General features: G+C 36.5%; 1 protein-coding gene across 1 annotated transcript in view; it reads left to right on the forward strand.

Annotated features, from left to right (window-relative positions):
- SLCO4C1 (solute carrier organic anion transporter family member 4C1) overlaps positions 1-12644 on the forward strand; it is a 34360-nt gene extending 21716 nt beyond the window's left edge. The window contains exons 9-13 of the mRNA XM_030005762.2: positions 3638-3791; positions 6339-6526; positions 8630-8694; positions 10551-10688; positions 11848-12644. Coding sequence (XP_029861622.1) covers positions 3638-3791; positions 6339-6526; positions 8630-8694; positions 10551-10688; positions 11848-11972 — 670 coding nt within the window. The 3' untranslated portion in view covers positions 11973-12644. The remainder of the gene's footprint in view (positions 1-3637; positions 3792-6338; positions 6527-8629; positions 8695-10550; positions 10689-11847) is intronic.
- Positions 12645-12925: the final 281 nt, after the last annotated feature.

Raw genomic sequence — 12925 nt, forward strand, 5'->3', positions numbered from 1 at the left:
TACTCTAGCATGAATTGACAGAGCCAGAAGCAACTCCAGCTGTTTGAGGGTCTGCCAAAGAGCCAGATGCTGCTGTGCAAAATAGCTGTAGGAGGCTGGTAGCTAGGGACTGCTAGCTGCCATTTGAAAAAATCATAAGCATGAGCAGCATGCTGTGCAACTGGGTGAACAACTTACCAATAATTTTTTGTTGTGTTCCCAAGTCCTCTGTTTTAGAAAAGGGTTAGGTGCTACTATCTTGTACAAAAGCAGAGTCTGTAAGTTATGCTCCAATGCATAAAAAGGCATTTGAATCTAAATAGTTTGGGGAAGACGATCTTTGCACTTCACTGACACAATAGCATGAAGTGCACCATGAAAATGCAGAAGATAGGTTGGGGAAGAAATTGGTTTTGTAGCCTCTAATGCACATGCAAGTTGTTTATCATTTTTTCCTAGAAGTATTACCATCTAATCAACAGTTAGGCTTATATGGTTTCTTCACTTGGTATTTGCCATGCTTTTTGACTGTCTTAGAAAGAGCGTACAACAAATACAAGAACGCAGGAAAATCACATCTTACTCATGGAGGCAACTAAGTGCACAAATATCAGAATGTGAAAGCTACTAATTTTCCTAGGTCCTTTAAGGGTATCATTGACATAAACATAACTGACAAATATTAGAAAATTTTCCCCAAAATGCAAAAGAGTGACATGAAAGACTAAACAGATATTTTTCAGGCCTCATTTAGGTAAATGTGAAAACAGTAAAATAGATAACCCTAGGTGAACGGAACAGAAATTCAGAGGGCTTGGAGGCAGTACTGATTGAAGGCAGTCAGGCTTCCAGTTCTCTAACAGAGTAGAAATTTAATGCCATGATACCTTAACCATTCATTTGTATTTCCTTTTCCAGAAGGCATACAAAATGAATAAACCAAATTTCATACACTTGGTGACTGGGAAAGAAAAAAATAAATTCTTAAAACCCAAGTTATGACTCATTCTGCTTCTTGCTTTATCAATTGACAGTATATTGAAAGGCCAATGTTGACATTTAACACTTAAAACATGGCTTTGCTTCAGTGTCTGAAAAAATGCTAGCTGTAAGATTACTGTGGACACCTCAGAACTGTGGAAACTAGAATGTAGAATTTGGTTGTGAAAAGTTTCTGGTTACATATTGAGCAAAAGAATCTGTATGTAGCAATTGAATACTGAAGAGGTTGTATAGAAAATAGTATATGCAGCTACCCATATTTCTATACCAGGTCCTATGATAATGAGCAGCTGACAAAAGGTACAGCAGAACTGATTTTCATCCTAAGTTAAATACACAAAACTATTAAATACAAGTTAACTGTAACTTCAGCAGTTATGTAGTTTAACTGTTGCTGAAGACCTCTTATCTACAGTAACTTGGAGGTAACTTGGAGTTAACCAATCATGAAATAACTCTCTCCACTCCGTATCCATTATAAAAAAATGGTTTAGTTTTATGTAATTCACTGTTACATATTGGACTGTAGTTTGTTGGACATGTGACCTGCATCATAATAATTAGTGGCACTAGTATAGTGCCAGTTCTGAAACTACTTTCCATGAAGGAATAAGCAACTAAAATATGTAGTAGTACCTTTAACAAATTTATAAGTTTGTGGAAGAATAGCAAGTGTCTGAATCCTGCTTGTGCTGTTGAGCAAATGCTTCTGAAAGAATAAATTATGAGAATGCTATGACAGTTGACTTGGAAATTGATGCAGATTCATTTTTTGTGGAGATTTTTAAGTCGTCCTTCATGGCAAGCATTCTCTTTCTGTTGAAAAATACTCTGGAGGTGGTGGGGTGGGGAAAGCTTTTGGAAACTTAGTACCAGAACCACGAGTACAGGATCACTTTTGAGATCATATATTAATGAACAAAGTATACTGTCTATAGTAACAGTTTATTACTAAATTAGCCTATAAGCAGAACTAAAGTGGTTTACTTTGTCTAGTAAACACTTCAAAGAATTGTTTTTGCCAAATTCTTTTGTCCAGTATTTTCTTGAAATCTTGAAGTTACAAAAATGCAGCGACTATTTCTCTAGTTATGCTAATTCCCACATGGCTCTGGGTCTCCTTGTTCTGCTTTGCTGTGAAAGAATACCCAACCTATAGAGCTTTTAAAGACGATTTAATGGCCTCGTCTGCTAGGCTTCTTTAGAAAAGTGATGTTAGAACAAGAAGTTCCATGTCATGAGACCCTATGTACACTAAAGTGTATTCTTCTGTATTTTAGTATTTTTCTCTGACCATGCATAACTAAAGGTTCAGTCCCTCTTTGTGGGTCAGGGAAGAGAGACATTATCTGCACATATAAACAGGACAAATGTTGCCACTGAATTGATTAAATACTTCTAGGCTTGACATGCCTCATAGGCTAACAAGGCACTGTATGAACAAACCTGTCATTAGTGAATTTGCTTATGGTGCACTGTAGTGCTTTAAGCCAGAGCAAACTAACTTTGATTCTTCTATGTATGAACAATGAACTAATGTAACCTAGTAGGGTTCAACTGTATTACAACCAAATGAGATATATAGGTAGTTATGATGTCCCTAATATTCCATGTGCAGTTTGAATTCTATGTAAGTAGTGAGCTTAATTCCTAGATAAATGATTTCTCCTCTTAGTCTTTGTGACCATCTTAAATTTTCTTGAAGAAACCTGCCTTTTAGGTAATGAATCTGGAACTTTCAGTTTACAGTACAATATTTAATCTACTGGCAGTGTCAGTATCCTGGTTTCAGCCGGCTGAACTCTTAACCAGTGAAGCTTCTTTACTTATTAATGCACTACTATTAGAAAATCAAAGGGTGTTTTTATTCATTGCACGTATATCTTAAGAAGGTCCCCCCAGATCCCAAACTGATTTTTCATACTAATAATATAGTGGGATTACTTCAAATACAACCATACTATGGCCTATACTGGAAGTAAATGCCTAAATTGAGAGTAGTTGTAGTAAGCAAGTGTTAAATTAAACTCTGCTCTTCATTAGTTATTGCCTAAGCAGCTAGAGAAAATCTTCACAGTCCTTTTTGGCGTGATAAGATTGTGTTTGTATGTCATGGCACTCTGCATTTAGCACATGCAGTCATCTTGGTGCTGGAACAATCTAGATGTCTGCATAGCAGTGTTAAAAATAGTAAAACTGCAGTGGGTTTGCAACTGGACTTGAATCCAAAAGAGGGAAAAAAGCTTGGTATATGATCAGTAGAATAAACAATGCCAAATACTGTTTTTAATTTTGTTGCATTTGTTCTTAAAACTGTAAACTGAACAAATTCAAATGTGTGTGGGGGAGGAAGGAGATGGTATAAGATAAGAATTGGGTTGAGACACAGAATTTTGCCATCTGTTTTGTGAATGGAAATTGGAGGAATAATCTGTGGAAGAAAGAATAGCAGAAAAATAACTATGTACAGAATAGATGGGAATTCCCTCTAGAGTTTTAACTGCTAGGAACATGGCTTATTTTTAAACAATTAAGTGAATAAATCACCTGAATTGAATATTTTGAGATTTACTATCTTATAAATACTGCATTACTTATTTACATATCTGCTGGTTTTAAATTACTTTATTAAAAGCCTATTAACTTTACCTTTCAGAACAGGCACGCTATATAACTTAACAGCACCATGCAATGCTAACTGCAGATGTTTGCGCTCTATATACTACCCAGTTTGTGGCAGAGATGAAGTCCAGTACTTTTCGCCCTGTTTCGCAGGATGTGCATCACATCTTTTTAACAACATGAAAAAGGTACTTTGTGCTGCAAAGATAGCTGTCATGGTCTGTTCTGGTTTCCTGCAAAATGCATTCTATATTGAAAACATTCTTCCATTAGTATGACTGGAAATCACAGTATTTCTGAGTCTAAGTGGTAGTTACTACAAGAAAAATTGGTGTGGATTGGAAACATGTGTCTAAGTAGCATGAATGTTGGTATGTGTCAGAGTCCAATACTCTGACCAGGTGCTTTTAGATATTCCACTTGTGCAGGGTGTAATGTTTAATATCAAATTTACTTACTTCATAACAGTTGATGGTACACAGGATTTCTGACTTTTCAGTATAGTTTCTATCACTCTGCTAACACAACACAAATTTAGGTTACACTTAGCAAAATATAGCAACTGCAATACACAGTTCAGTCACAATACCAGCGTGATTACCATTACTGGTCTCTATAATGTGCTCACCATCACAACGCTGGGCCTCCCCAGTTGTTGGGAAGGTGTACGTGGGTTTAAGACAGCTCAAGTCCATTGCTGTCTTTGAAATTCTTCTGCTAGTTATCTGGTTTTTTATACTCAGTTGGGCTGAGCCACACTCCCCCCATGCTGGTCTGGCTAACTTAGGGAGAATTTCACACTCCATCAATGAACTCAGGGAGAAACATTTACACCACCAGTTGATCCACTCAACTGACATAGCTGCTTCTTTTCTGCATGGTTTTCTTTGCAACAGCTGTGGTCACTCACAGTCTGCATTGTTCTGTGAGCTTCATGGGCACATCAGCCTTTTCCATGTCTTCTGAGCCTTCTTCCATTGTAGGTGTTTATTGGTCAGTCACAGTGTGTTTCTCACTTGTGCAGTGTCATGTTGCAAATGTTACTTCTACTAAATGTTCTAATGCTGAAAATACATTAAACCTGAATGTGCTTTAAATAGAATTGATAATCAGAAAAGTAGAAATCGGCAACTGACTTGACATTAAACTGCAGTTCTTATCTAGAACTTTAAGCACAATGTAATGTTTATTGTATGCAAGGCAACCTGCTTCTGTGAGTTTCCAAACCTGGAATGTCAGTTGCCCCTGATGTAGGAATGGTAAACCATGAAAGTGGCTGGTTTATTATCAAGCCTTACCAGTACTGAGACTTTCTGTGCTTGTCTCTACTAGTACAACAAACTCTTGAGCAGGGATAAAGGAGGAGTGTAGCAAGATCCTAAAGGTAGGCAAGCTGAACCAGGGGGTGCCTCTGGGGACTTTTTATATCAGAATAAGACAATGGTAAATGAAAGGAGGTATTATCTAGAAGAAAATGTAGGAGAGTGACTACTTGCTGTGAAAACTTCACACTTCACTGACTTTTTTTTTCCTTTGAAAACAAACTTGGGTGGCTTTAAATAAAGAGCAGAAAACTATTCCATTTGTTCACCTGCTTACAAAAGCAGTCCAACATTGCTTCTGTTCTTTCCTACTTGAGTCTCACCTCTCTTCCTGTCAAGTATAGCCCAGTGTAAAGACCAGCCTGTTTATAGCCAAGGCTTTCAAGCTAGGTGATCTGGGACTTGCCAACATCTCTGAAGAACGTGAACTGTTGTGGTTTCCAGTTTGTTCTGCTACTGTTGTAACTGGATATGTATTATCTAAGCTTGAAGAATAAGGCTTGAGGAAATAGTGGTACAAGTAGATGTGAATCTAAAGAATGAACCCAGTTCAAATAACAGTTTCTAGTAGTCAAGACAAAGTTCTTTGGAGTATAGCTTTTGAATTGTACAGACATAATCAGCAGTTTTTGGTTAATAAACTAGGTAATAATTAACATCAGCTTATTTCAGTATTGGAAAAATTACTTTTGAGAACTATGTAAGATATCTTCTGTTGTAAGGGAACTGCAGCTTTTGGCAACCTCTTGTTCAGGAGTTACACTTCGCAGATGAAACCAGTCTCATGTGGGGAAAGAGAAAAGGGACATTTCCACCCTTCGTCCAACCTTTATAAACACCATGGAGGGTGTCAATGTTTTCAAAGAGGTGATTTGTTTGAAAATTATATATAGATATAAAAAATTTTGAAAATATATCAATACAAAAAATCTTGTTTTGAACACTGTAACTTGCCCGTTCTTAATTTTATACAGTAACTGGTGTTATCTTCATTGATTTGTAGTAAGATTTGACTGCAAAAGTTAGCATTTCAAGGCTTACTCTGTCAATGTTTTTGTATAATATTATGTACTGCATATGGTCATGCCTCTAACTCTAAATCTTCTTTAGTTTTAAGTTTTTTATGCTTGTACCTAAAAACTTGCTCCACACGAAATGGAGACTATCACTGTCTTTTTAGATCACAAAACCACTTTTGCTGACACGAGTTGGATCAGTCAAGTTCTGCTGAACCAATTTTAAAAATGAGGGTTACAGTGTCATATGATCATCAGGAAATGGACTGTTTCCCGTACTGTAAAATCAGGGTTTATTCCTATATTCAGTGTGATGCAGAACCAATGAACATCCACCATATTAGTATCACTTAGTGTAATTCTTGGAGCTAAATTTTGTTTTATAAATTATTTGTAGACATACCACAACTGTTCCTGTATTGGGAAACCAGAAAGAGAAAATGGTTCAGAAGACTTTCTCTATGAAGCCGTCCCTGGGAAATGTCCAACACAATGCAAATTTTTACCTTTATTCCTGACCTTCTTCTTTTTTGCTGTTGTTTTTACGTTTATGGCTGTTACTCCAACAACTGTGGCCATTCTCAGGTATGTTTTTTGGGCTGAGGAGTAGGTAGCATTCCTGTGAAAACTCAGATCAGTGAAGTAATCTAATTTGTTTTGCTTTCAAATGTGGACTTAAACCAATGTGCAAAGGATTTGCTGTTGTAGTACTTTGTGTAATAAACAGGCAGTACTTGACTGCCTTCTGCTTCATACCACTGTTCACTACCTCTGTAATTACAGTTGGTTAGTAGATACTGTTTGAATCTATTAAAAAAAAAAAAAAAAAAAAAGAAAGAAAATGTTTCCTACTTGTAGCAAAATCCCTCTTTTATGGGAGCGCTCCTGACTGTTTTAGTCAAAGCAAAAAGAAATAAATGTGCCAGATACTTGGATGAAGAAAATATTCAACTAGCCTGTGTATCGGTAATGTCAGTATTTCAAGTTGTACCAATAAAAGAACAAAATAGCAATCAGTCTCGTATTCTCAGCTTTTGATTCCTGTCTCAGTTCAGAATTCTGACTTGCAAAATTGTAGACTGCCAAGAGCTGTAGACCACCTTTCATATAATATTGCTGTTGTATGTATAGTAGTCATTAATATACAATGTGACAGCATGTATGTGGCTGTTAACCAGTGGTTTGACTGTCTTTCAAATTGCTGAAACTCATATGCATGAAAGCTAGATACATTTTTTTTTTTAATATGTTGTCCTCATTCTGAAAGTAGACCTGTTTCACTGTATGTTGAAATCTGACTTGTACCTCTAATACTTCTAGAGGGAAAATGTTTATGATGCACAGGCATACATACACTATACACACGATGCTTTGGGTTGATGTGGTTAGATGCTCTTTTTCCAACTTTCTAGGCAGGGGTTGGGGAGCAGAGTGATACACTGCAGCAGTGCTTTGTAGTAGCCTCCTGTTCAGGGTTTGGGTAAACCTGGAATTAACAGCTTGTCATATTAGTGTGAGGGCGGAATAATGTGAAGTGCTGCATTATCCTCAAAACTGAGCTGACGTAGTTTTGTTTAGATAAATCTAAGCAATAGCATTAGGAATTTTGAATCCTTATATACTTCAACTGAAATGGTGAAACAGTTTTTATGGAAGAGAGGACCATAGAGCAGTTTAAATGTGCAAAAACCTAATTTAAATAGCTAAACGTGAGGTAAGTTACTACAGTATATTCTGATATCTTTTTAGTGGGCCTATTCTTTGCAACTTCAAGTGTAAACCCACATGTTCGTGATAGCGTTCTAGTGCTAGAAATAACCACCCATGCTATGCAAAAGTCATTCTCCTTCTTTTACTTGCCTTTATGGGTAGGGGGATCCTAACAGTGACTGCTGATAACTGCTCATCTTGGATGTTTTTCTATGGCTAATCCTCATACATACTCCAGAACAAGGGAATAACTCCTGAATATTTAAATACTGTCTTTTGTAGCACTGACAGTGCTTCAAAGATACAGTTTATTAAAGAAAACAATGCTGAAACTAAATTGTATAAATTAAGTAAGTTTGGTTGTGTTTAATCTTTATGGTAGTATCTTTAAGACACTGTCAGGATAACTTTTTTTTTTCTGGAGAAATAGCTGAAAGAAATGGGTAGGAGGTAAGGAAGTAAATTCTGCTAGTTATGAAATCAATATATTGATTTGTATAGCATAGGCCAGAACTGATTAATTGTAAGGTCAGGTGACTATATGTAAAGGTTATGGGAAATACAACACCTTGTGCTGTGCTGAAGCCTAGTCTCAAATCATGTACTGCTTCTTTAGGAAGAGTAGCTCAGGATTGCATCCTAGCACTGTCCTTAAATCCTTTGTTGTTCTGTGGAAAAAATGTTCAACAGTATATCAAGGTGCTGCTGGTGAGCTAGCTTTTTATTTATACTTTTTTGTTAAACTAGTTCAATCTAAAATTCCTTGATGAGCTATTGGAGTTGCTTCTATCTTTTGTCAAAACACCTCTTGAAGTTGTTTGGTTAGTTGTTTTGGACACTAGATTTCTAAAACCCTCTGCAATTAACAGGTTAAAAGAATATATTAAGACAAAGCATATTCAATGAGGGGGCAAAGCAGAGAAATGGAACAATTAAAACTTGTTCACCAAGTCTTAAAACTGCAAATCTTGTTTACAGGTGTGTCCCAGATAAACAGCGCTCATTTGCTCTTGGAGTACAGTCAGTGTTTCTACGACTACTGGGTATGACTTTCTTATTGAAACATTTGCCTCTGAATAATCTACTTATTTGTTGTTTTTCTAGACTTAAAAATAATGCATTAAGAAGCTTTCAGAGGAGCTTGAAGCAGGCTGTCATTGGCTTATAGAGTACACTTCTTACAAGGCAGATGCTATCTGGATTCAAATTCCTCTTCAAATAGAGCATGCATGCTCATTTTAGCCTTTCTTGTTCTTATTGGTATGAACAAAATACAGGTAACTCATTCTTTCAGCAAAAGGCACCTGCTGTCACTTCCCCCAGGAGGAGGCCTGTTCTGAAAGTTGAGATAAGAAAAAGTGATGTAATAGAAAACAGCTTCATGTAGTTGACATCTCAAGTTCCAGAAGTTAAAAGAAACTGACAGTGTCTCATACAGCTGTATCCTTATTGGCCATGCCACTATATTTTAGAATGCATAGGTGGAGTCTTCCCTCTTCTCCCTTCCCTTTCAATTCCTTTGACTAACTTTAGCCTTTATTGAAATTGTAGACACATGTGCATAAATAATTACTGAGTTTTATGTGGGAAATGTATTAGTTAAATTCTAAATCTAAGCATCTCTGGGATCTCAGTGAGACAGGTGAATCACCTTAAATAAATTATAAAGCTAAATGTAAGTATTCTCTGCACCACTCCTTTGGATTTTCTCAGGCACATTTTAAACTCTTGTTTTTGTCTTGTATGCTTTTTAAATGGCATATATAATTCAAGACTGGGTCAAGGCAGTTCCTGATTAGACTTTTATGTCAATATTTAGTACTGCAACCATTCCCTGCCATTTGAGATAAAATATCTAGCAGTGTGAGTTCTGATTTGCTGTACCTATTGAAACTCTAATTAATCTAAGTCATTCTACCAATAAAGCATAACAAGAGTAAACCTCACAGGTAGAAATTAGCTGGGAGGTAGTGTTAAGTATTGTATGAGGACTTCTCTGTTTCATTTTACTTTCAGATATCTATGCCAGAGTCTTAACTCTTGACTTCACTGTGCAGCAGAGGATAGGAGAACTTTTTGCACTGCCTGTACTGACTGTGTCTGAAGAAGGCAGCAACCAACAGCATTACTACCAGCAAGATATTTATGCTGTAGACTTGAGGAATCACACAGGGGTCCTAGACAGAAGAGCTGTAGTGAGGACATAGCTGCTTGTTAGCTCAAGAACAGTTTAGGCCTTGAGTAGTTAGGCAGACATGCAGTGATGTACCTGGAGTGTTAATTACAAAATTGGCTATACCTGGATGCAAACCCCTTGTGCTTTATAAAGCACTGCTGTAACAAAAATCACACAAATCTAGCAAATTCTACACAGCAATAATTTTAAACATTACTCATTTTTCCTAGAAGCTTAGCTACATCTGAGGGATGGAAAAAAAAGTATAATTTAACTTACTAATATAATATTTTAGTTCTCTGCATTTGGAACAGGTTAGTGTATATGATCTGAGGAAAGGGACTTCTTTTCCTTCAGTTAAAATCCTGCTTCCTTGATTAGCTGTTTTTCCCCCTATTTTTTAATCACATTTTTCTTCTCCAATGAAAACCAATGAAGTTACAAGCAGCTCAAGTCTTTGAAAAAACTTCTTGCTTGATAAAGTGAGAGCTGTATAAAGAATTAACTGATACTCTATGCAGCCTACCTGTTAATTGAAAGCAATGGAAGAGGCACACTTGCTATATAATATGAGCCCTATGACTTTGATTAAAATGTTATGTTTAGTGTGTGGCTCTCGCATTTTATCTTCCCCACCAGCCTGGCATTTCACTGTATGCATTAAGAATGGGTAAGACTATTCCAAGTAACTCAAATGTTCTGATGTGTTTCTCTACTTTTTAGGTACTATTCCTGGACCAATTTTGTTTGGTGTTGCTATAGACAACAGTTGTACTCTGTGGGATATTAATGAATGTAAAACTAAAGGAGCCTGTTGGGTTTATGACAATGAAAGAATGGCTTATCTGCTGATGGGCATAAGTAAGTGGCTTCGTCATATTAAGTACATGTACAAGGTAATAGATATACTGACCTTGACTGCTAGATGGGAATTATTTTAAAATAGAACCTTAAACTTTTATTTTTTAGCAGCAGTGTTGTTTTTTTTTTTAAAAAGCCACATTTTTTTCATAAACAATAAAAATGTGGTCTTGCTCCTTCCGTGATACTTTAAGTGGCTCTTAAAAATGACCTAGAAACTTTTTTTAATAAGAGCAAAACTATTTTGTATTATTGTTCAGTCTTTTTTCATTGTCACGCTTTATTTACCGAATTTTAAGGGATTGGCACACATTTCAGTCTTATCTAGCTTGGTCTATTGGCAGCTTAAGGTCTGAGGAGCTTTCTTCCTCTTGTTGTATTTCAGTTATTTTCCCTAAATTAATATCAAGATCTTGAAAATATCTCTGAACACTCGTAAAAAAATTTCCCAACTTGTTTTAACAATCTGTTGCCTTCAAGTGTGTGAGGTATGTATGTCAGGGAGAGGGAAGGCAGGCTAAGCTTGCATTTGTGATAACTGCTGTCCTGTCTTCTAGCACCTGTGATATTTACAGTGTGTAAACTGAACTCCTAACATCTAATCTTAAAACTGAAAAAGCAGGAGCCACAACTTCAGGTTTCATCATCTCTCAGGCATATTTGTGATAAAATACAATCCCTCCTCTTTTCCCCCTCTCCTTGCCCGCCCCCCCCCGGTTTCACAAATGCCACTATGTACCAGTGATGAGTAAATGCAGCAACCTTTTAAGTTAGCTGAGGAGAGAATACTTAACAGGTTTGTACATGGGGAGTTTTAGTTTGTGGCAAAGAGAATACTGACGCAATGAAGAACAGTACTGGAACAAGAAATAAGGAAGGCTTGCACTTCAGGCTAGGATGGGGTGAAGAAATACAGAACTGCAGTAATGGCAATAGCTGCTGCAAGCAAGAACTGGCAGGCAGGTGAGGGGTCTGAAGTCAGTTGGAAGACTGCCTTTACTTGCCCTTTGCGGTTCATGTAATATATATTGAAATTCACAGCATCAATTTAAAAATCTTAGTGTAACTCACCATGTGAACCTTTATAAATGACTGAAAATACTCTTTGTCTGCTACTGAAGGTGACTGCAACAAGGACTTTTCTATTCTTTTCATTCAGGTGCTGCTTGCAAAATCATCACAATCATCTTTGTGGTCATAGCAGTATGGTTGTATAAGCCTCCACCAGCAAGTGCAGCCCTGTCACAAAAGGATTCAGAAACGGTGTCTGCTATACACACATAAATCATGTGCAAATCAGGGGCTTTTCAAAGAAGCCAATAAGAATAAGCACTGTTACAACACTTGTACCAAAGTTCTTGTACACCATTACCTAATATAAAAGATCATATTCAGTTCTTGAACAAATTAAAATATTTGTGAATGTGTGTAGTGTTCTCTAACTTACTAAACATACTTTTTAGTATTTTATTGTGTAAATCTAAAAAAGTGACTCTTAAATTTGCAGTCTAAGTTTAAATGTCGAATTTATAGCTTAAGTGAAACAAGGTGGAATACTCGATCAAAAAAAACCAAACCAAAAAACCCAGGGAAAATGAGCTGAACTGGGCTGACTGTGAGCCCCATTTCCCCCTGCTTATAAAGTAATACCTAAGTGAGACTGTAGTGGGAGAAAAGAAGTATCTTGGTATTTTAAAGGGAACTGTGGATGTTTAAAATGGAATTGTTTTAATGTGCACATAATCTGGGCTAGTGCCTTTGTTGGGGATTTCGACTGTAGATAGACTTGGGAAATGTGCAAGTATGGACATGTTTTAAATGCAAACATGCATTTAAATATTTGTTAATATAAGTCCCTTAGTTTCTATCTGGAATATATACAGAAAGTTGCTATCCAGCTGCTTTCTTGTTAACATTTTTCTATAAAATTTGAAAATAAACCCTATTTTCTTACTACTTCTGTGTATGCTATGTCATTTCTAAGTGACTGAGTTCTAGGCTTCTCAACTCCAAGGAACACAGTGCTGAAAGCTAGCAAAGAATATGTATGCAAGCATCAAAAGTAGGAAAATACTGCTTTAGTTGTTCCTTTTGACTTGCACACTGCATGCTCTTAAAACTGTATTTGTATAGCACAATGGATATGCTATACAAATTAGCCACTCTTAACCAGGGAATATTAAACTACATTGCCTGTTACTGAAATATCATTCAATATTGACTGGAAATTTTTAATG

Source organism: Aquila chrysaetos, chromosome Z (genome assembly GCF_900496995.4).
Source record: "Aquila chrysaetos chrysaetos chromosome Z, bAquChr1.4, whole genome shotgun sequence".
Taxonomy (NCBI): Eukaryota; Metazoa; Chordata; class Aves; order Accipitriformes; family Accipitridae; genus Aquila; species Aquila chrysaetos.